This window comes from Sarcophilus harrisii, chromosome 3 (assembly GCF_902635505.1).
Source record: "Sarcophilus harrisii chromosome 3, mSarHar1.11, whole genome shotgun sequence".
NCBI classification, from domain to species: Eukaryota; Metazoa; Chordata; class Mammalia; order Dasyuromorphia; family Dasyuridae; genus Sarcophilus; species Sarcophilus harrisii.
The window spans coordinates 364,733,856-364,759,390 of record NC_045428.1 but is presented as its reverse complement, the minus strand read 5'-3'; the positions used below and the strand labels follow the sequence as shown (position 1 = coordinate 364,759,390).

Below are 25,535 nucleotides of genomic sequence, written 5' to 3'. Positions count from 1 at the left end.
AGAGTGTTTTGAAGGGTGCTCTGGGCTTGAACCTCAGTTTACATACTCCTCTAGACTAAACCTTTGATGTAAAGAAAGAGTTTAAACAAAGACCTTTCAGGACAGTGGGTATTATGAAATGGCTGGAGCACAGAATATAAAAAGGGGCATCGTGGGAGATGAGGCTAAAAGAAAGATGGGAGTCCTATGAGGCAGGAAAGGGAAGAGAGGGGCTCAAATGGTGGTCCTAGAACCTAAGTCTCCTGACTTTTGAGTCAATATGCCCTGCATTTTCATTGAAGTTCATTGAAGCATGATCATATAAACTGATCTTTTTCCTTTGCTAGTTCTCAGCCACAATCCACAGCAAAGACTATGGAAAACTATACCACAGTGACTGAGTTTGTTCTAGTTGCCTTCCCTGTGCTCCAGGAGCTGCAGACTTTCCTCTTTGTGGTCCTCTTGTTAACATACATGCTAACCATAGCAGGAAACATCATCATCATTTCCCTGATCTGGACTGATTATCGTCTCCACACCCCAATGTATTTCTTCCTCAGTAACTTGTCTTTTTTGGACATACTGTTCACCACTGTCATAGCCCCTAAGTTGTTGGCCTGTCTCCTTAATGACAGAAAAACCATCTCTTTTGCAGGCTGCATCACTCAAACATATTTCTATTTCTTCCTGGGCACAGTTGAGTTTATCCTTCTGGCTGTGATGTCATTTGACCGCTATGTTGCAATCTGCAATCCTCTGCGTTACACTATCATAATGAACAGCAGAGTCTGCCTCTTGCTAATTCTGGGTTGCTGGATTGGAGCTTTCCTCTCAGTTCTGTGTCCGGCTATTGTGGTGTCTAGGTTGCCCTATTGTAACAAGGAGATTAGCCACTTCTTTTGTGACATTGCCCCTCTGTTACAAATTGCCTGTATAGACACTCATCTCATCGAGATTATCAACTTCCTTTTGTCTTCGGTGGTTGTCCTGAGCTCCTTGGTCCTCACCATTGTGTCCTACAGCTACATCATTACCACCATCTTGCGTATTCCTTCGGTCCAAGGCCGCCAGAAGGCCTTTTCCACCTGCGTCTCTCACATTACAGTTGTCTCCATTGCCTATGGAAGTTCCATTTTCATGTATGTGAGACCTAATCAGAGCTATTCATTGGATTTTGACAAAGTAACTGCTGTTTTTACCACGGTGGTGACCCCTCTTCTGAATCCCTTCATTTACAGCTTAAGGAATGAAAAAGTAAAAGAAATCCTAAGAGAAAGCATCACCAGAGTCATTTTCTCATTTCCACGAAGATCTTGATACTGAATTTATTGGGGGGGAGGGCAGGAACACATTTTAGATCTTAAAATGTTTTGTCGCTTCATTTCTGCTCCATATGAATTGCATTCCTTCAGATACAAGAGCCTGAAACTGCCCAGATAAGATGAACAGAGGAAAGAACACATCAGTCGTGATAATTCAGAAAAACTCATACCAAATTGAGTGAATCCAGAGTTTCTTGGACTGTTGTACAGAGTAGAGACTCAACAAAAATTTATTGATTGACACTGAGTTGAAGCAGCTAAAAAAATCTGTGCTGATTTGTGGGTAGGGAAATCACAGCATCCTAGGTTGTCAGAATTGAAAGAAATCTTAGAGAAGATATCGTCCAAGAGTTCTTAAATTTTTTGTATCATCGAATCCTTATGGACTCCTTAGAATTATATTTTTAAATGTATAAAATAAAAAACTTAGGATTATCTCAAAAATTATATTTGTGTTTCAGCAAATATAGTCACCTTAGATCTCCTGCCAGTGTTAACATGCCCTGTCATACAGATATTTCATGATCGAGCTTCTTGTATCCCCTATTCATATCTCCTACACTTGTAGTGTAGGAGAATTTGTTGATAACATATAGAAATGCCAATGATTTAAGTAGATTTAATAATACATCTATCTTTTGGCAAAGAGAATGACCATTGTGAATATGTCACATGTTTATTTTGAACTAGGGAATTGTTATCCTTACCTCATTAGTTCACAAAACCTAAAATATTTACTATTCGGCCCTTTACAGAAAAAAATTGCCAATCCTTTGTGAGACATAAGAAAAAATAATAAAAAATTTATCTGGAAGAACAAAGGTCAAAAATTACAAGTAAATTAATGAAAAAATGCAAACAATGGTGACCTAGGTATATCAGACATAAAACTATATATAATATAGTTATAGCAGCAGTCATCAAAACCATTTGGTACTGGCTAAGAAATAGAGTAATAGATCAGTGAAATAGGTTATGTTCACAAAACACAATAATCAATGACTATAGTGATCTACTGTTTGATAAATATAAAGACTCCAGCTTCTAGGATAAGAACTCACTATATCACAAAAATTGCTGGGAAAATTGGAAAATAATATAGTAGAAACTAAGTATTGATCCACAACTCACACCTTATACCAAGATACGGTCAAAATGGGTTCATGATTTATACATAAAGAATAATACTATAAGCAAATTCGGAGAACAAAGAATAGTCTGCCACTCAGATCTGCAGAGAAGGAAGGAATTTATGACCAAAGATGAACTAGAGAACATTATGAAATGCAAAATGGATAATTTTCATTATATTAAATTTTAAAAGTTTTATATAAACAAAACCAATACAGCCAGTATTAGAAGGGGAAGCAGAAAACTGGGGGAAAAAAGTTTTACATCTGAGGTTTCTGATAAAGGCCTCATTTCTAAAATATATAGAGAATTGACTCAAATTTATAAGAATACAAGCCATCCTCCAACTGATAAATGGTCAAAGGATAGAAACTGACAATTTTCAGAAGAAGAAATTAAAGCCTTTTCTAGTCATGTGGAAAAAAATGCTCTCAATCACAATTGATTAAAGAAATGCAAATTAAAACATCTCAGAGGTCCCACTTCACAGCTCTCAAATTGGCTAAGATGATAGGAAAAAATAATGATAAATATTGGAGGTGATGTGGGAAAACCAGAATACCAATATGTTATTTGTAGAGTTGTAAACTGATCCAACCATTCTAGAGAGCAATATGGAACTATGACCCAAGGGCTATCAAACTGTGCATACCTTTTGATCCAGCAGTGTCTCTAATGGGTGTGTATCCAAAAGAGATCATAAAAAAAGAGAATGGACCCACATAGGCAAAAATGTTTACAGCAGCCCTTTTTGTAGTGACAAAGAATTGGAAACTGAGTATGCCCATCAGTTGGGGAATGGCTAAATAAGTTATCATGTATAAATGTTATAGAATATTTTTGTTCTATAAGAAACAATTAGCAGAATGATTTCAGAAAGGCCTGGAGAGGCTTACATGAAATCATGTTAAGTGAAGTTAGTAGAACCTAGAGAATGTTGTACATAGCAACAACAAAATTACGTGATGATGAACTGTAATGGACTTGACACATCAACAATGAGATAAGTCAGGCCAGTTCCAATAGACTTGTGATGGAGAGGGCCATCTGCAACCAGAGAGAGAACTATGGGGACTGAATGTGGATCACATTATAGAAATTTCACCTTTGTTATTGTTGTTGTTATTTTCTTGCTTTTTTTTTTCTCATTTTTTCCCTTTTGATCTGATTTTTCTTGTGCAGCATGATAAATGTGCAAATATGTTTAGAAGAATTGCACATGTTTAACCTATATTGGATTACTCAGGAAAAGGGGAGGTAAGGAGAAAGGAAGAAAAATTTGAACCACAAGGTTTTGCAAGAGTGAATATTGAAAACTATCTTTGTATGTATTATGAAAAATAAAAATCAAGCAACAACTTTATTTAAGGGAAGAAGTTACAGAAAAAAATATAAGATAAAATAGGCTCTAGGAGTAGCAAATATGAAAGAGATTGGGAGAATAATAAGGTTATTAAGGAAAGGAGTTTAGAAGAATCTATTAAAGGAATATTCCATGAGGCCTGGATATGTCATTGACTGAAAGGATAGATCCATAGAGGAGCTTAGCAGACTAACCAGAGTTAGCGAGAGTAAGGAGAAAGACTGCCCTTTCGGGGGGCTTAATCCTGGAAAGAATTTAGCAAAGATCATCATGAGCAGGTCTTTTACAAGGGAAAGACAGCCTTAGAGTTTCTCAGGGAAACCAGGGAAATAAAGATGAAAACTTGAAGAGAGATCAAGAAGCCAGATGGAATGTACCTAGCAGACCAGGTTCCAGACCTCTCTAAAGATATGTTAATCAATATCACAAAAATTGTTTAAAGATGCACAGAGGTTGGGGGATAGACAATAGAGGTTGATAAAAATTTCCATCCTTACAATCACTCTATACAAACTGGATAGTCTGGGAATTAGCTATACCTGAAAATAGTGAATAGGCTTCTTCCCTATGAGAGAAAGAGAGTAAGCCCACATCAGGATCAAGAATTAAAATTGATAATATTGTGTAGGTACTTATATAAGAAGAAAGAAAACAAATTTCCACAAGTTGTTTTGTTAATGAAATTCAAAATATAATAACTGAGTACAATGATCTACAACACAGATCTACTAATGAAAAGAATGGGATTTTGTTTTAATAGTCTAGATCCCATTTTGCTTGTGAAATGAAAGTGAAGCATGAAACAGAATAGGATTATATTAAGAATGAAAAATAAAATTGTAGAATCATAATCTAGTACAATGTACCAAGAACTGGACCAAGAAAAAGTTCATATCAAATCTTTGTTCTTCTACAATACTAGCTGTGGGGGTGGGGGCAAGTCACTTTTTTCTTTATCTGAATAATAATAATAATAAATAAAATATTTATTGTGCTTTTATATTCAGTAAAGTTGGATGAGAGAATTTCTAAAGGTTACCTCCAGCATTAACACTCTATATTCTTCATTTTTTAATTGAAAGGGAACTTAAATGATCTAGTTGAAGAAACTTAGACAAAGAAATACCTCTCACTTAAATATTTGAATTTTTTTTTTTATCTTGCTCAAATGAGACACTACTATTTGGAAGCAAGAGCTTGCCAAATTTTTATTTATTTAAAAGTCTGTAATTTACATTGTAGAATTCTTCAAAGGGTAATTAAATCCAGCTAGTTCTTTTTTTTTAAATCCAGTTAGCTCTCGACATACAGGAATTACTTGGGTGTTTGCCCCCTCAGTGTAAAAGAGACAAGAAGTTTTTTCTCTAAAAACCCACTTTATTAGTAGATATTCAAATTTCATTCCATTAAACCTAGTCCCATCTTGGTCTTGAAAGATAAAAACTTTGTTTTCTAAAGATTTAACTACTTTTTTGATGTTGTTAGTTATCATTGTAGTTAAATATCCTAAGGGACTTTCCTCTACACACACCTCTACCCACTTCTAATTAAAAGTTTAAAAATTAAACCTGAGGGAGGTGGTATATTGAGCAAAAGTGACTGAATAGATATTTTACTGTTTACAGGGGTCTCCCATACTGAACTAAATGATCATAAAATACTAAAGAATTAAATAATCTTGATATTAATAACATGCTAGGTTATAATTGTATAGCTTTGTTATTTTACAGATTTCTTCCCAAATATTATCTGACTAGCTTCTCAGAATCTGTAAAATATGGCAGACATTATAATCTCAATTTCACAGTGAAGAAATTTAAGATTAGAGAAGTTGAAAAAATGATGTGCTCATCCTCCCTTCATTAGGAATTATAGAAGCTATCTTCCAACACAGGCCTTCTGATTCTATTACCAGGGTCACAGACTAATATTCTTTGTATATGTCACTTCTCACAGATGTGTTGGTATCCCCAGTTCTGCCTCTCCAACTTAGAAAAGTCAAGATAAGAAGAGATCTGTGCTCAGTAAACAAAAGACTAAAAATATACTGCAAGAAGCACAAAAATGGAAGTTGTCTTACATGTGAAAAGATGTTCTGGTGAGAGTTAATTTAGCTAACTTTTGTCCTGGTATTTCTACACAAGAGAAGCTATCCTTAAGATATTTCAGTAATACATGTTTTGTAGAGAGTCTCAAAGCCTCTGCTCTACACACTGTCAGTAAAGGACAATACAAAGTTTCAGGGAAGGTGGGGACATGAATATATCTTGTATTTGAATTTTAATTCTTTAGTCATGAATGGAGAAATTCTCTGCTGGAAGAAGAGGACAATGTAGGAGGCTATTATATCTTATGGATCCCTTTAGTTGTCTGATTAGAGTCAGAGCAATAACAGAGATGTCTAGATCTTGCCCAGTACATTGCAGAAATGAAGAAAATTTCCCTGTCTCCCTGCCCACAATTTCCTTGTGATTATTTAAGATAATCCGGTCTTCTCTGGGGGAAAACTAGGCAAGTCCTGAGCAAGAACTGCTATTGTTTTAACTTTTTGGGGTGGAAAGAAGGAATCAACACAGCAGAGCAAAACCTGGTGAAATAGGATGAGTAGAATATTTTTTATAGAATCTCAAAGTTGGAATCTTTCCTCTGAAAATAACCACTCTTTGAAGGCACTAGTATTGTTCTTGTTACCCTGATTCACACCTCAGAATCACCTTGTCTCATCACACTCCTCCATACCCACATATTTAGTTACCAAATTTTACTAAATCTATTTCTACAACATCTCTCTCATCTATTCCTTCCTCTTCAGTCACTTATTCATCACCATAATATTGCAATGGCTTCTTGTAAAAGGGGAGTAAAGGGATAATAATAAAGAAACCCATCAGACCAATACAAGAGGAACATGTGTGGAGATAGACCATTTCCTGGTCTCTTGCTAAAGAGTATGCTTGAAAACAAGCATCATAATCTAATGTTTGATAAATTCAAAGGTTCCAATTATTAGGGCAAGAACTAACCATTCTACAAAAACTTCTGGCGAAATAAAGAGTCTGATAAAAATTATGTATAAACCAATATTCTAACATATATCAAAATAACTCCAAATGGAATATGACTTCAATATAAAAGCATAGCATAAGCAAATTAGAAGATCAAGGAAGAAATTACCTTTCAGATCAAATAACAGAGAAAAAGTCTATTGCCAAACAAAACCTAGAATGTGTCACAGAAGATAAGTTAGATAATTTTGATTATATAAAAATAAAAAGTTCTTACACAGATGAAAATTAAAATGGAAGCAATAACTGGGGGGGGGGGGAATTTGCAGCAAATTTCTGATAAAGGTCTGTGATATATAAGGAATTTATTCAAATGTAAAAGAATAAAAGCCATTCCTCAATTGATAAATGATCAAAGACTATGATAGGGGCCCCTGAATTTAAGAGGAATCACTCCATCTTTTCTCTGTGTGTCTCTGTCTTCCTCTTTTTAGAGTGTATAGGTGGGTATTTACACAACTTCTTCTGATTTTCATCAAAGAAGTTGGGAAAAGGAATGTCTATCCTTCCCCTCAAATCAATGACAACTGCAAACATATGGAAGTGAGAACATTTGCTTGCTTTTTGAACCTTAGACAAGACCTCAAGCCACTGGCTATTTCTTCTATTTTCTGTTTCTTTTCTTGAATCCAAGACCCTAAACAAAGATCCTTAGATGCTTACAGCTTTGATAACTTCACAAATTCCAAAGGTCAGAAGCATTTGTCTTAGGGTACTGATTCCCAGCAACAACTTCTGATTGATAAAAGTGTTATCACCAGGATTTGATTTTCCTAACTGAAGTAAATGCTATTATTAGATTCATTTTACAATTGAGGAAATTAAGGTAAATTGAGATTAAAAGATTTGCTTAGGATCACAGAATAAATAAGTGTCTGAGGCTAGATTTGAACTCGTCTTCTTGACTCTATTCCCAGCACTCTATTCACTAAACCACTCAGCTGCATCAGTAAGATAATGGAAGCATTAAAGTATCAAAGAATACATTGTCTCCCTACCAAATAATAATTAATTAATTAAGGCACTAATCTCAATTATCTAGAAAGTTTTATGAGTCTAGATTGAATATATTCTATCAAAATAAGATACAAAATAAACAAAGTTCAGTCTCTTCAGTACAAAATATGAGGTAGAAAAAGATAGCCCAAAAAATGAAGCAAAATTTTGTTTTTGTTTCCATTTCTCTTCCTTTAATGATACAGCAAAGATTCCAATAGCATTTATTGATAAAAAAAAAAAAATCAGAAACTCTCATAGTATATTTCTCATAGATAAAGCTAATGAATGTTTGAGTACACAATTGATTGTTAAATCTTTTGCGTTTGGCTACTCCTCTTGGTCAACTTTTTTTGGTAAACAGTTTTTTTTTTTTCCAATTACATGTAAACATAGTTTTCAACATTCTTTTTTAATAAGATTTTGAGTTCCAAATTTTTGTCCCTTCTTCCCTTTCATCCATCCTCCCTAAGATAGTAAGCAAGCTGATATAGGTTTTTCATGTGCAATAATGTTAAGCATATTTCTATATTAGTTATATTGTAATAAAAGAAATACAATAAAAGGGAAAAGTTATGAAAAAAAAAAAAAAGAGAGACAATAGTTTTCTTTGATCTGCATTCAGACTTTATACTTCTTTCTCTGGATATGGATATTATTTTCCATCATGAGCCTTTTGGAATTAAAAGGGTTAGCCGATCATTAAATAATGATGTAGCTACTATATACAATGGGGTCCTACTTCTGCTTACTTTGGTTCATGTAAGTCTTTTGAAAAAAACTTTTGAAGTTTTTCTGAAATTTGTTTGCTCATCATTTCTTATAGCATAATATTATTTCATAAAATCATGTATTGTTAAGGATCACGCCTAAGTGCAAAACCCAGAAAGCCTGAAAAGAGTTAAAAGTGACTATACCATTAAGGGATGGGTCAGTTGTCTGAAAGCCCCCATAGTTGTGAATCGTAACACACTTGAAGGAATTACAAAATCAGCCTCAGATGTTGCTTGTAAATGGGAATGAAATAAATCAAAGGCAAGAGGATGGGAGGGAGGTTAGAGAATGCAACTGCCCTCAGTCTCCTCATATTGTTATCTTCTCATATGAAGGGATCTATTCTGCTGGACAGAATTAGATCCCCAGAAGCCACTAGCAGGTTGCTCCCATAACAATATACCACAACTTGTTCAGCCATTTCTCAATTGATGGGCATTCCTTCAATTTCAAATTCTTTGCCACTACAAAAAGAACTGCTATAAATATTTTGTTACATAGAACAAGAGAATAGTTTTTTTGAAAAAGACCTAGAAGCTTTAGGATTTTGCTCAATCAATATAAGTTAAAGGTATGGCACTCAAAAAGATTAATATGAGCTTAAACCATATTAAGAGAGAACAAGTTTCAAACAATGTACAAGACAGAGCACATAAAGTATTTATTTAATTTGAATTCTTGCAATACATTCAGACATAATAGATATGTCTTTTTCCTTTTTTTTTAATTTCTTTGGGATACAAACCTCCTAGTCACATTGCAGGATGGAAGGGGATGCACAATTTGATTGTTCTTTGGACATAGTTCCAAATTGTTCTCCAGAATGGTCAAATCAGTTCACAACTCCATCAACAATGTATTAGTAACCCAATTTTCCCATACCTTCTCCAACATTTATCATTTTTCTTTTCTGTGATATTATCCATTCTTACAGATTCACAGAGCTATTTTAATTTGCATTTCTCTAATCAGTATTAATTTAGAGCACTTTTTCATATGATTATAGATAGCTTTAATTTCTTCATCTGAAAACTGTTCATATTCTTTGTCATAGAAACTTTTAAAGAAGGGAAATTTTGATATAATTTTAGATTTGGATGCCAATAGATTTACCTGACTAAACAAAAAGAAAAGTACCATAAATATGATAGAATGACTGATTGTTCTGTGTTTGGAAAGGGGTATGTCATTCAGGAGCCATAATGCAAAAACAGAGCTTGGAGAAAGGTTTACTTCTAATCCTTTTCAGTATGTTTTAAAAATCTCATTATAGCAAAATATGTGTAATGATCTCCTTGAAATGCTATCTAAGTTGTTACACCCACAATGATTTAATTATGACTTTGGACAAAATTGTACAACAACAAAAGATAGGGTACTATCCCCAGGACTTACCATAGTGTCTAGCACATAGCAGGCATTTAAGAGATGCTAACTGACTGACTATTAAAGGCAAATATGGCCTCAATAATTTCTGACAATTCTGGAGATTATAGACATAACAAACTTCAGTTGTAGTGTGATATTTTGATAATGAAATTAATCCATTTTAAGTTCTAAGTTCTTGAGACTATAAACACCTGAATCTCGATCAATTTTTATACCATAAAACAACAACCTTGACATTCTTAAAAATAATTGGTTAACAATATTGCCTATTTTGAAGGTATATCTATTATGTCTAAATGTATTGCAGTAATTCAAATTAAATACTTTATGTGATCTGTCATGTACATTGTCCTCTCTTAATATGGTTTAAGCTCATAACTTAGATTGATTGAGCAAATCCCTAAAGCTTCTAGGTCTTTTTCAAAAAAAGCTACTCTCTAGTTCTGTTCCTCTCATCTTATACTTGTAAAGTTAATATTTTAACACATAAATTTTATATATGTAATATTTATGTACTATATTATATATAATCATAATATGTATATAATATTTAACACATTTGTAAAACTTTACTCTTTTTCAAATTATTATGAAAATATGTTAAATATCATAAAACCATGCACCAATTCCTGGAGTCCTTCACTAAAGCTTCCATTTGATGTTGAAATGGATCCATAAAGAACTCTTTGGATATATTTGACAAATTCTGAAGCCATATAACTAGCCCATATTTTTCTCTCTTTTCCACCAGAATTGCAAAAAAAAACTTGTTGAATGTTTTGCTATTTTGTATATATTTTCACTTGAAGGACAAACTGGGAAGTATTCAAGTTCCAGTTTAAAAATCAAGGAATTGCCTATATGAGAAACTTACAGTTATGAAATGAAATAGGGCTCTTTGAAAATAAGTACCATTCAGTAGTCAATTTCACAAGTGAATTTATTAATTACACCAGGACCTGAATCAACAGATTATCTCAATCCCAGAAAATAATAGTTCTTCACCATCAAATACTTCAAGGTTTGCAAAGCATTTAAGTGCATTATCTCATTTGAACCTTACAACTCTCTTAAATAGGGTTTATTGTTATCTTTCTTTTACAAAACGTTAAAATTAGAACTTAGAAACACAGAGTCCCATAACAATTAAGAGTCTTAAAATTCAAACTCCAGTTTTCCTGATTACAACTCAAGTGCTTTATCTACTACAGCATAAGGCCTCTATATTCCTGATTACTACCAAAGCTTCCCCTTAATGAGGGAAAACAAACACCTTGCCCAATCTACAAACTATAGCAAACTTTGAGTGATTCTATGCTCCATCATACATAGAGCATTTGGTACCTCAAAGAAAGGTAAATATGAAAAATACTGGCAGTACCTTCATGATATCCCCTGGGGTAGTAATTGCACAAAGTTCTTTATAAGTAGACAGAAGGCTAAGAAGAACTTGTTACAGGGAACAAGTCTTATCTTGTCCTAGGAAAAGAGCTACAGAAACCAAGAAAATCTAATCATCTGCAAACAGAAACTCCCAGGGTCTAACAACCTATTAAACACAGAGATAATGGAATTTAGCTCTATAATTTAATTGCTGTCCTCTAAAATAAATAAATCATCCTAAGTACTGCAGTGAATAGAGTGCCAGATCTAGAAGCAGAAAAATTTATCTATTAAAATTAAATTATCTGTTAAAGTTAAAAATTTTAACTTCCAATCCAGTCTCAAACACTTATTAGCTGTGTGAACCTAAACAAGTCACTTAATTCTGTTTGCCTCAGTTCCTCATCTGTAAAATGAGCTGGAGAAGAAAATGACAAAGCACTCCAGTGTCTTTGCCAAAAAAAAAAAAAAAAAAAAACCTCCAAATGGGATCATGAAGAGTCACAACTGAAACCACTGAACAACAGAAACAATAGGTAAATAATGTCTTCTGCATTTGCCTGATCTGTTTGTGCAAATCTGACTGAGTCAACAAGGAGCTAAATATATTATGTTAATCCATTAGGCCATTTTATTCAAGATTCAGACTGAAGATTAGGAAAAAGCCCACTATCACGACTTAGGTGATTATGACATTTTATCGTCAAGCTCACTTTAACAGCATCATATATGCTCTCTTATGGTTCCTAAATTCTCAGATCTGAATCTTGACTTTGATATTATTATAAGCTATGTGATCCTGAACAAGTCATTCTCTGGATCCCCGTTCCTTTATCTGTTTAATAAAGGGACCAAACTAGCTCCTTTCCTTCTCACTCTAAATCTATGAGCCTATAAAATACATTAAGCTATATTATAGCATGGTGTCTACTTCTGAATGGGGCAAAAATTCTTGGAATGCTCAGCTGGAGATCTGATGGACACAGAGCTCAATGGTATAATTTGGAATGGAATCTGCCACCATCAAGGATTCTTCTCCTATGTTGATTCTCAACTCTACATCTGAGCCACACTGTTAACTCAAATTGAATTAAATTAAATGAACCATTTACAGGATTTCAGAAATTATAAACCACTTAGAGGATTTCAGACTATGCAGAGAAAAAAATTGGGAGGGTGGTAGCAAGGAATTAGTATCAAATCCCTCAAATGAAAATATTTAATGACTAAAATTTTCTGCAGCTCTAAAGAATCTGTGCCTTGAAAATGTGCTAAGCTCTACTATATCTTTCTCTGGGATCGTGAAAAAAGTTCACTTTCTTTTTGTTCAATGGCAGGGAGAAAAGGAATCAGAAAGCTTTCCATAAATTATATAGTTCATTTCCAGAAAGCAGGTCTTTGAAGGGACAAGTCCCAACATGGGAAATATATCAAATATCTGTGATCTAATTTGGCACAAGACTTAGAATCTAACAGGCCAATCCTGAAAGTGACCCTGATTTAGTTTTTTGAAAGTATGATCAGGAAAGTGTGGATAGATCTCTAGTTTCAGATCCCTTCTAACTTCTCACAAAGCTTGATCATTGCTACAATCCTCAGCCCTGGGAGCTAGATCCAGAGACTCAGGGCCTGGGCAAATAACCTCAGCAACAATAACAATAATATTGATTGATATTGAGTTTGAAGTATTTTTCTACCAACCTTATGAGCTGGCTAGCACTAACCTGTTTTAGGAAAAATCCATACTTCATATCACCTATTGGGAAAAATTTCTTCCTTGTTACCTGTGCAATTTATGGCATAAAGTAGCATAGAAGATGGAATGCTGGGCCTAGAGTCCAGCCTAAGGTATTGACTAACTACGTGATTCAAATTAGATATCTGCAAACAGCTCACCACAATGCCTGGCATTTAATAAATACTCATTTCTTTCCTCTTCCCTTTTGGTCCTACCAACTTTCCTACTAGATAAAGATGCTACTCTACTGCTTTTAGGATCTTTAAGCAGTGTCAAGCTCTTTTACCACACAGCTGCTTTTGTCAGGGTCCTGAGAAAATGGTAAATTCTTTTAGGGAAAAAAAATATTGTCTGCATAATTCCTTGCAAAACAGTTATAAATCCTGTTTTTTTCTATTTTCATGTTCTCTTTATTAAACTCAGACCCTCCTGACTCCAAGAAACTGAAAAGGAAACTAAAGACAATATAAGTTTCCATGAGAAGTTTCTCCTCTCAGACTATAGAAAGTGCAGAGAGAGAAATACTGGCAAACCCAACTTGAGCAGAAATTCTTCTTGCGCTTATCAGCTTCCAGAAGCTATAAAACTCTCTCCCAAGGAGGGAAGTAGCAAACCTTTCTGGTTTCAAAGAGGTCTCTTAGCTGATAGCCTAAAGAATCTGCTCTTTATCTTGGGATTCTCCTGTTTTTCTCTGCTGTGCTCAGTTCAAGCAAAAGGAAGCAGTTTCTGCGTTTCCTAGAGGGGACTGCTATATTTCTTAATTCTCTTGTTCCTTGACTTTTCATCCTTTTTATTCTTATTCTTATATTTTTATCTGATTATCTATGACTTCTAATACCTCAATAGGGGAAGTGGGGTGGGAAGGAAGCAATAAGCAATTTTTGCATAAAACTCAGAGAATTCTATAATTTGTAATTTCTCTATATCCCTCAAAACTCTCAAAACAGTCATATGAAAGTGAATTAATGGAAAGCAAAGTCTTGCAGCCAATCTTGCCTTTTTGCAAGAGACTGGTTTTTCTGTGGTTCTCTCAGAAGTTTGTGCCTCTTCTGATTAATTGAGGTGTATTTCTTCTTAGGCAGATTTTATCAGTATTCCATATAAAAATGTTATTTTTTTCTGTGCTTTTTAGCAACCAAAGTGGGACAATATCTCATATCTGTCTGTTTCTATAATCAGTCAATTTTATTATACCAGTGTCTGAAGATTATATACAAGTCCAGAAAATATAGGTAGGCTTTCTACAATAGTTGGAGACTGAATACAAATTAGATAATCAACAAATTTATATACTCTTGTTTGACTAAGAGTTGCCTTGAGAATAAAGGATGACTCATTTCTAAAATATAAAGAAAATTGACTGAAATTTAAAGAATCCAAGCTATTCTCCAATTGATAAATACTCAAAGGATATGAACAATTTTCAGATGAAGAAATTAAAACCATTTCTAATCTCTAAATCATTATTGATTAAGGAAATGCAAATTAAGACAACTCTGAGATACCACTACACACTTCTTAGATTGGCTAACATGACAAGAAAAGATAATGATGAATGTTGAAGGGGATGTGGGAAAACTGGGACACTGATGCATTGCTGGTGAAGTTGTAAACTGATCCAACCATTCTGGAGAGTAATATGGAACTATGCCCAAAGAGCTATCAAACTCTGCATACCCTTTGATCCAGCAGTGTCTCTACTGACTCTGTATCCCAAAGAGATCATAAAAAAGGGAAAGAGACCCACATATGCAAAAATATTTGTGGCAGTCCTGTTTGTAGTAGCAAGAAACTGGAAACTGAGTCGATGTCCATCAGCTAAAGAATGCCTGAATAAATTGTGGTATATGAATGTTATGGAATATTATTGTTCTGTAAGAAACAAGCAGCAGGATGATTTTAGGGAGGCCTGGAGAGATTTACATGAACTGATGCTAAGCAAAGTGAGTAGAACCAGAACATTGTACACAGCAAAAAGAGGATTATGTGATGATCAACTGCAATGGACTTGGCTCTTTTCAACATTGAGGTGATTCAGGACAATTCTAATAGACTTGTGATTAAGAGAGTTATCTGCATCTAGAAAGAAAACTATGGGGATTGAATGTGTATCACAATATAGCATTTTCACTTTTTTTGTTGCTGTTTGCTTTTTTCTTTCTTTTTTTTTCCTTTCTTGTGCAGCATGATAAATGTGGAAATGTTTAGAAGAACTGCACATATTTAACTTATATTGGATTACTTGCTGTCAAGGGAGAGGGTGGGGACAAGGGAGGAGAAAAAATTTGGAATACAAGGTTTTTGCTGAAAACTATCTTTACATATATTTTGAAAACAAAAGGCTATAATTTTAAAAAGAAAGAAAAAACAAAACTATCTTTGCATGTATTTTGAAAATAAAAAGCTATTATTTAAAAAAAAAAAAAACAACAATATGATAAAGGGCAAAGTAAGAGAGAAAAAAATCATGAAGATTCTGCTTATTATAGTGAACTTTGATTTACTTCAGCCTTCTGTACAACTGAATAAAATCCTAATCAAATGAGTACTATATTCCCCAGAGCCAGATCCTGTTTTACTAGACATCATGTGGAGGAACTATCAACACCACCAGATGGTTAAAATTATATGAAGGAAGATGACAGTGACTTGATTAGATAAATGATATTATATTGATTACATCAACCCTGGAATACTGCCAAGCTCCTCAAACAAGATTCACAATGACTCATTTAGTCTTGCTATATCACTCCTCTCCTTCATGGCTAAACTCTTTGAGAAAGCCATCTGTACTAAATGCCTCAACTCTCTTTCCTCTCAATCACTTCAAAATTTCTAAAAAAACTACCTTCTAACCTCCTAATTCAACTGAAACTGTCCTCTCTAAATTTTCTAATTATCTCTTACTTTTCAAATCTAATCACTTTTTCTCAGTCCTAATCTTTTTTAAGCTCTCTGTAACCTTTGACAATGCCCTATTCTCCTAGACTCTTTCTTTTTTTAGGTCTTCTATATGATCTTATTTTTTGAGCTTGTCAATTCTTATTGGTTCAATAATTAGCTCTATGTAAATTATCATCTAATATATATATTCGTCCCTAATCTCTCTTTCTACTGCTAGTTTTATATCATCAAGTTGGTATAAATTGAATATTCTGCTTGCAATTGATCTTTTCTTTTCCAGGAAGGCTTCAAATGTCTCTCTTCTTGAACAATCTTGAACAATGCAACAATCTTGCGTTAAAGATCAGATTTACATTTTCAGGGAATTTAATACTGGGCTGCATTGAGGTCTATTTCTTTTTAGAATATACTATTCTGTTCCCTTTTACAATTTCTAGAGGGTACAGAATAGTCTTCTGTTATTCAGATTTCCTCTTCTTTATATCAAAGGTCTTTCTATTGATCACTTGCAAAATTTGTAGTGTATCATTGGAATTATTTAATTCAACAGTCATATGTCTTGGAGTTTGAAGCACAGGTTATTGTTGCTGTTGTTTTCTGGAGTTGTTTTTTGGATTTTTTCCATTTGTGTCTTGGTTTCTGTATAAGAAAATTCTGAAAAGTTTTCTTGTAGTATCGCTTACATTGAAATGTTTAAGTTTTTCAAATTGTGTTCTTTTTTTCTTTATTAAACAGATGCAATTCTTATGTCTATATATTTCCACAATTAAAATGCTGCACAAGAAAAATCAGATCAAAAAGGAAAAACAATAAGAAAGAAAAAAAAATGCAAGCAAACAATAATAAAAAAGTGAAACTACTATGTTGTGATCCACACTTAGTTCCCACAGTCCTCTCTCTGAGTACAGATGACTCTCTCCATCACAAGATCATTAGAACTGGCCTGAACCACCTCACTGTTGAAAAGAGCCAAGTCCATAATAGTTGATTGTCGTATAATCTTATTGTTGTTATGTACAACATTCTCTTGGTTCTACTCACTTCACTCAGCATCAGTTCATGTAAGTTTCTCCAGGCCTTTCATAATATTCCACAGCCATTCTCCAACTGATAGACATTCACTTTGTTTCTAGTTCCTGGCCACTACAAACAGGGCTGCCACAAACATTTTTGCACATGTGGGTCCCTTTCCCTTTTTTATGATCTCTTTGGAATCTAAGTCCAGTAAAGACTCTACTGGATCAAAAGACAGGCACAGTTTGATAGCCCTTTGAACATAGTTCCACATTGCTCTCCAGAATGGTTGGATCAGTTCACAACTCTACCAACAATGTCCCAGTTTTCCCATATGCTCTCCAACATTCATCTTTTCCTGTCATCTTAACCAATCTGAAAGATAGAGAGGTAGTGGTACCTCAGAGTTGTCTTAATTTGCATTTCTGTGATTTACAGTGATTTAGAACATTTTTTTATATGACTAGAATAGTTTTAATTTCTTCATCTGAAAATTGTCTGTTCCTGTCCTTTGAGCATTTATCAATTGGTGAATGGAGAATACATTCTTATAAATTATAAATCAGTTCTCTATATATTTTAGAAATGAGGCCTTTCTCAAAACACTTAAATGTAAATTTTTTTCCCCATTTTATGCTTCCCTTTTAATCTTGGCTGCATTGGTTTTGTTTGTATAAAACTTTTTTAACTTAATATAATGGAAATTATATATTTTGCATTCCATAATGCACTCTAGTTCTTTGGCCAAAAATTCCTTCCTTCTCCACAGATCTGAGAGGTAGACTATTTGTTCTTCTAATTTGCTTATAGTATCACTCTTTATGTCTAAATCATGAGCCCATTTAGACCTTATCTTAGTATGTGGTATTAGGTGTGAGTCAATGCCTAGTTTCCGTTATACTAATTTCCAATTTTTCCAGCAATTTTTGTCAAAAGTGAGTTCTTATCCCAGAAGCTGGGAATCTTTGGCTTTATCAAACAGTAAATTACTATAGTCATTGACTGTTGTGTCTTGTGACCCTAATCTATTCCACTGATCAACTACTCTATTTCTTAGCCAGTACCAAATCATTTTGATGACTTTTGCTTTATAATGTAGTTTTAGGTCTGGTACAATTAGGACATCTTTATCAAACTGTGCTCTTTTCAGAGATTTTATGATCTTTAAATTGTCTTTACATATTCTATCTTCAAGATCAGTAGTTTTGAATCCTTTAGAAAATTGTGTTCTTTTAACATTATTGCTATTTGCTTGTCCTCCTCTAGATCGTCCTTTATTTCATTATTTCCAATCTGTCATGGGTTGTTTTTGTTTTTGTTTTTTTGCTTTTTTATAGACATTTACATTTGTATTTTCACATTTTTCTATTTGTTAATTATTTCTAACATGTAGGCCATAACTTTTGATCTTTCTTCTCTTCTAATCTCTTAATGGTTTCCATTTCTTTTTTGAACTAATATGTAACATTGTATTTCAATTGCCTGCTTTCTTGGTTCTAAAGAACTGTTTTAATGAATTGGTTCAATTGCTTTTGTTTTGGAATATTTATGGAGAGAAGTTTGTAATCTTTTTGAACTTTGAGTACTCATTCTTTCTTTTTTAATTTTAATATTCTTTCTGTTATCTACTTTTCTTCTAGGTTTTTAATAGAATTTTCTTCCTTTTAAAGTCTTTGACAGTTTTAGCTTTCTTTTCTCATTGTTCCCTGTTATTCCCTTTCGGACTCCTTTCTTTTTGATAGTAAGCATATTTCCAAGACTGCAAAGCTGCCTCAGCCTTCACCCAAGATGGATAGATGTTTTTCATGCTAAAAAACCTTATTATGTGTAGAGTCTAGAAGTATGTATGTGGCTCAGTTAACTTCAGTCCCTTTTCCTTCAAGCCTGGTATAACCACTCCATTCGATCTATTCATTAGTTCTTTGTCTGGGCTAAATCAACTACTGCTTTTTGCAGAGGTAAGGGAAGACAGAGTAGGTGTTCTAGAGAGATTTCTCTATAGCTTTGGGGTTACTTCACCCAAAACCTACTCAGAAAGAAGGAAGCCCTATTTTCCTCTCTTCTGATCCTCCTTTCTGATTTGTTGATCAATCAGTGTCTTCTGGTTATTGCAGTGAAGTAGGGTCTGATCAAAGTCTTCAGTAAAAAGGAATCCTTACAATACGATTAATCTCCAGCAGACTTTGTAGTAGGAAGGGAAAACTTGTGTAGGTCCTAAAATAAAATATTGTGGATCAGTTTATACATGCTATAGGGATGTGGAATCTGGGAGGAAAAGTATACTGAGTGAACCTGTTAAGGATTAATGTTCTTCATTGTTAATTCATGTTTGCTACCTTCTTTGATTTCTTTTCTTGTTTTGCAGATTCAGCTATATTTATTCTGTTTGGCATTTAAGGATTTTTTTTGAGAGTTAGTGGGGACAGGAGAAAATTTTCTAGTCTTTCATCTTTTTGGTGTTGTCATCAATTGTCTTTTATAAATCTTAAATTAGATGGCCCTCAGATATTTCTAATTCAATTTCCCAAAACAAAAGTCATAATATTTTCCCCAAACATTCCCTTATTTTCAACTTTCCCATTAGTGACAAAGATAACATCATCCCCCCATAAGCCAAACATATCCAATCTGTTATCAAGTCTTATTGTTTTTACCATCTTCATAGTATCATTTGTATAGTCACCATTTTTCCATTCACATAATCACCACTTGTCACTTTATGTTTGGACTATTACAATAGCTTTTTGGTTCATCTTCCTCTTTCCACTTCACTCCACCATCCACTCCACTGCCAAAGTGAATTTTCCACCACACTATTCAATAATCTCCAATAACTCCCTACTACTTCAAGCATTATCAAAAACACTGTTTGCCATTTAAAGTCAGTCAAAAGTGAATCCTTTCTCTCTTTTCAGTCTTCTCAGATTTGACCAACTCTATGATATACTGCTTTGCTAACTTAATTGTAATTTCTCACACAGGACATTCCATCTCCCGACTTTGTGCCTTTTCATTAGTTATCCCCCATGATTAGAATACTGTCTCCTTGTCTCTCACTCTTAGCTTTCTTTAAGATTTAGATCAAATTCCATCTTCTTCAGGAAGACTTTCCTGGTCTCTTTCCCTAACTCTACCTCACTATCGCTAGGACTTTCTATAAACTTTGTATATCTTATGTATATGTATATACATACATATATACATGTATATATAGATCTATGTATGTATTTACATGTTGTCTCTTCTATTACAATTCTATTTCTCTAAGGAAAAGGAAATTATTTTTGCCTTTCTTTGAATCTCCAGCATTTAGCATAATACCTGATACTCATTAAGTGCCTAATAGATGTTTTTTGGCTGACTCAACTGAGCAGATCCTAATAATCTGCATAAGTAGATAAAAAAATGACTACTGTTCAGGGGGTATCATAGCATTATAAACTCAAAGCTAGAAGGAACCTTTTAGATTTCTAGGGGTCCTCAAACTTTTTAAATAGGGGGCCAGTTCATTGTCCCTCAGACTGTTGGAGGGCCGGACTATAGTAAAAACAAAAACTTTGTTTTGTGGGCCTTTAAATAAAGAAATTTCATAGCCCTGGGTGAGGGGGATAAATGTCTTCAGCTGCTGCATCTGGCCCACGGGCCGTAGTTTGAGGATCCCTGAGACTCTTTTATTTATAGATGAGGAAACTGGAGTGAACACAGGTTAAATGATTTGTCCAAGGTGACATGGGTAAAAGTAGAGCTAGGTTTGAACCATGAGTCTTTGACTCAACATCCTCTTTCCACTACACTAGGATTCAGTTAAATGAGCAATACCCTGAGCTTATGGATCATGTCATCATGAATATAGAGATTTGTTTGCAAAAGACATTGAAGACACACAACGAAATGGGTCCAGAATTGAATAAGAGGAAGAAAATGTGCAGAATTATAAATTACAGTCATCTCAATGATAATAAAGATCTTCATGAAGTCACTTCATATCTTTTCAACATTAAATTTTTTTAGTGATAGTATATGATTCCACATAGCAAATTATCACAATTTCCAAAAAATAAAATTTGTGAGAAACCCCATACATCAGTTAAAAGTGGACATAAATAGACTGCAATACATTACCTTTTATACCTCATAGGCAAGAACATCATCCAGATGTGTGATTGGAAAGGTGGATTGGTCCAACACATACTAAGAGTAGGAAATAACAGGTAGGCAGCCTTATTGCTGCAGTGGCACCTATGAAATGTTAAAGATTTTCTAGAAATGTCTTTATTATGTTAGTTGGACCAACTATATAAGTTATGAGAAGATATGAACAAAAATCACACAAGATGAAAAGGTATGGATACACATTCTTGCCAAGAGTGCCCATATCAAGATCATTGATCCATTGAAGCGGCATGTATGACATATAGATCTAACACCTTTCGTCTCCATACTGCAGGGAAATTTTCCCAGTGGTTTTCATTGAATGGTAATTTCCTTCCATTATATTTTGTAATCTTGGGTTTATCAAATGCTGATCTATTCTTTTTTAGTGATCTAGTTTTCTATTTTTATGCAGTGCCAGGTATTTTTTGTAATTACTAGTTTAAAATTGAACCATAGCTATGCAAGTCTCCTTCCTTTTTAATCTACTCTTGATATTCCAGTCCATTCTCACATATAAAATATTATTATTATATTTTCTAATTGCTAATTTGATTGGTCTTATATAGATTTAGTAAATTGATTTGGGTTATTTTAATACTTATTTATATTGAGTCAACCAAAAGGTATATATTTCATTCATAGAATCATAGTTATAATAAAACATCAAGGCCAATATAGTAGTACTAGTACAACGCCATCATTCTACAGATGACTTGATGCGCAATCAGATGCTCAAATGACTTGACCAAAGTCACAGAAATTGTCAGTAGAAGAATTAAAACTAAAATTCAGGTTCTCTAAGTCCAAATTCAACATTTTTTCTGATACATTTAATTTACCCTTTATTTCTTTTATAAGTATTTCATAGTTATTTGGGTTTTTTAATATAAGAAGCAGTGTGAAGGTAATAGAAAGAACATTGTACCTGGAATGAAATGAAATATTTGAATCCTTGCTCTCCTACCTATAACCTTTGTGAGTTTGGACAAGATGCATCATCTCTCTTGGCTTAAAATATTTCACCCATAAAAGAAGACTGTAAGGTACTTTTCATTCCTGATATACCTGATACATATTTTGCTATTATTTCTATTAATCTCTCCTGATTTATTAGTGATATGTAATAATGCTGATTTTTTCTATATTGATAAAACAGTCTATTTGCTGTTTTATTATCATTCCCCTGGATTTTCTAAATGTAGTATATCATTTGTAAATTGCAGTATGTTTATAATAATAGCTTATTTTTCAAAATACAGTTTTCAGCATTCACCCTTGCAAAACCTTATGTTCCATATTTTTCTTCTTCCCTCCCTACCTCCCCTCTTCCCTAGACAGCAAGCAATCCAATATAGGTTCAATATGTGCAATTCTTTTTCTTTTTTTTAATTTTTTAAATAATAGCTTTTTATTTTCAAAATATATGCAAGATAGTTTTCCAACATTCACCCTTGTAAAACCTTATGTTCCAAATTTTTCTCCCTCTCTTCCTTGCCCTCACCCCCATCCCTAGACAGCAAAAATGCAATATACATTAAACATGTGCAATCCTTCTATATTGTGATTCACATTTAGTTCCCATAGTTCCCGTGATACAGATGGTTCTCTCCATCACAAGTCTAAATAGCAACATTTTAGCCTCTTTTTTGACAATACTTAATTCCTTAATTTTTTTTTCCTGACTTTTTGTGTCTAATAATGATGGTGATTGATAGTAGACAGTCAAGTTTCTCTCTTTTGTATTACGTTAAATCAATTTTAATTCAAATTTTTATCACATGAAGGGCAAAAAAAATCTATTTATATCTTTAATTTCCAGTTGTTAACATAAATTAATGTTATGCTTTTGTAAAAAGCTTATTCTCCATCTATTAACATAACCATGGTTTTGTGTTTTTCCTTATTAATGTGACTTATTATACAGATTTTCTTTATAATATTCTCCTTGCATTATTCATACACATATTACTCATTGTGCATAATAAATTTGTATGTATCATATATATGAATATATCATATTCACACATACATATATTATGCATATATACACATCACTGGCAAACAAAATATAGCTATTCCTGCCAAAGAAACCACAAGATATTGTACATAGTGAACTAGTCTCAGAATCAGATGCCCTCTGGCACATCCTGGCTGTGTGACCCTGAGCAAATCTCTTAATCTCTCAGGGAACCCAGGCAACACTAAATTTCAAAATAATAGCTAATCTACATTGGCTTCATTTCCCTCCACTAGGAATTATCTATACTATTGAAATCACATCTCTATAGCAGCAATAACAAAAAAAAAAAAAAAAAATCTTGCCAAATACAATGATTAAGTTTACTGTTATCTCTTAAATTTAAAAACATAATGTCACATCCCTAAGAAAGAAAGAGACAGACAAGGAGAGACACCAAAAAACAGCAGAGAGACACACAGACAGAGACAGAGACAGAGAATCAGAGACAGAGATAATTGTATTCAGTTTATGTTGTTTTAATATTTTTGTATCTCTTTGCTAATGATCTTGTCATACATTTTATTTTCTTGCTTGTCATTACCAGATTTGAGATAAAAATCACATCTCTTATAGGCAGAAAAGCACAATTTTTAATGGGGATTGTTTTTTCCTTTTCCTTTTCATGTTGGAGAGTATTCATAGGTTTAGTGTCTGAGAAGGGATTCATTTGTAAATCCATCTAGTCTCAACAATTCATTTAGTCTATTTATATGGCAGCTCCTTCCTTTTTTTTTTTTTTTTTTTGTCTACCTGAGTATTTTATAGTTTTATAAATATTTAACTATTTTTTTTTTTTGGTTGTACATGTACATTCTTTTTTTTTTTTTTTTAACATATTTCCTTTTAGATCATGTTGAGACAGAAAAATCAAAACAAAAGGAAAAAGCATGAGAGGAAAAAAAATAGAAGAAATAAAAAGTGAATATAGCATATGCTGATTTACATTTAGTCTCCACACTATTTCTTTTAAATACTCAGGCTTTGGGATTTATAAGCAATTGTAATAATTTTTTTTTATTTATCTTAATTCACTGTGATCTCAACATTCTTATTTTTTCAATTACATGTTAAAAACAATTTTTAACCTTTATTCTTTTATAATTTTAACTTCCAAATTTTCTCCCACCCTTAATCCCCTAATCCCTCATTGAGAAGGCAGTCAATTTGATAAAGATTATACAGATGCAATAATTAAAAGATATTTCCATATTAGTTGTTCAGTGAAACATAACCAAAAAAACAAGAAAAATAAATTTTAAAAAAACAGTATATATCAATTTGCATTCAGATTTCATCAGTTCTTTCTTTGGAGGTATATACCATTTTTCATCATAGGTCTTTCATTTCTATTTCTGATTCTGATAATTTGATTTTACTCCTTTTTTAAATTAAATTTTCCAATAGTTAACATTATCATGTTATTCTTTTAAAAACAGGTTCTTAAAAAATGTTAATGTAACTGAGAAAAATAAAATTAAATATATAAATATTTTAAATAGCTTCTTGTATTACTAATCAACTCAATATTCTTTTTGTGTGTGTGTGCTTAATAAGTATATAAAGGAGCTGTGAGACCAAAATTTTCAAAAGTGCTTGATTAGTCATTTAGGACTGACCTTGGAGTAAGGAAAGTTTTTTTTTAATTCTGCCTTGTTGGCCATGTAGCTCAAGATGAGTCAGTTAGCTTCTCTTTGACCCTGGGCAACTCTCTAAAACTATAAATCATGTAGTACAAATAAAAATAGCAACAGCAAAACTGTAACTAAATTCACAGAAATTATAATTACCAGACAGTTCAAACAAATCATAAGAGAAGGCACACCTTTTTCTTCTATCAGAGATGGAGAACTGTAGATTTAGAGGACAAGCAAGTGTAATGTCAGACTATTTTTATGTCTGTCTATCTGTCTCTGTTTCTGTCTCTTTGTCTCTGTCTGCCTCTGTCTAATTCTGTCTTTGTCTCTGTCTCTCTCTTTCACTCTCTTTCTCTCCTTCTCTCTCTCTCTCTACCTCCACTTCATTAAAAGAAAATGTCTTATTTTTTTCCATCTGAAATAAATTCACACAGCCACTTTTCTCATGTACATCCTTATCTGAGATTATCCAATTTCCCAGCTTTACCCAAATCTCCTGTTTTTTTCTTACTTTTCCTTCTCTATATAATCCCTATCTTCACTCTGCTAGATTGCCCTTTTTCTCTTAAGGAGGAAGCCCACAGAGTGTCATCCCTCACCCCAAATAAATACCCTTGCTTAATTTGAAGATGTTAGAGCTAGAATTCTTTCTGAGACTACATACATCT

The 25,535-nt window shown here is 33.3% G+C and overlaps 1 protein-coding gene across 1 annotated transcript; it reads left to right on the top strand.

The window, feature by feature from the left end:
* The first annotated feature begins 354 nt into the window (after positions 1–354).
* LOC100924481 (olfactory receptor 6M1) lies at positions 355–1,296 on the top strand. The gene has a single exon (XM_003766748.1). The coding sequence runs from the start codon at positions 355–357 to the stop codon at positions 1,294–1,296; it is 942 nt and encodes a 313-aa protein (XP_003766796.1).
* The last annotated feature ends 24,239 nt before the right edge of the window (positions 1,297–25,535 follow it).

Excerpts from the sequence above, each read along its gene's own strand:
- LOC100924481 (XM_003766748.1), top strand. The coding sequence starts at position 355 with ATGGAAAACTATACCACAGTGACTGAGTTTGTTCTAGTTGCCTTCCCT.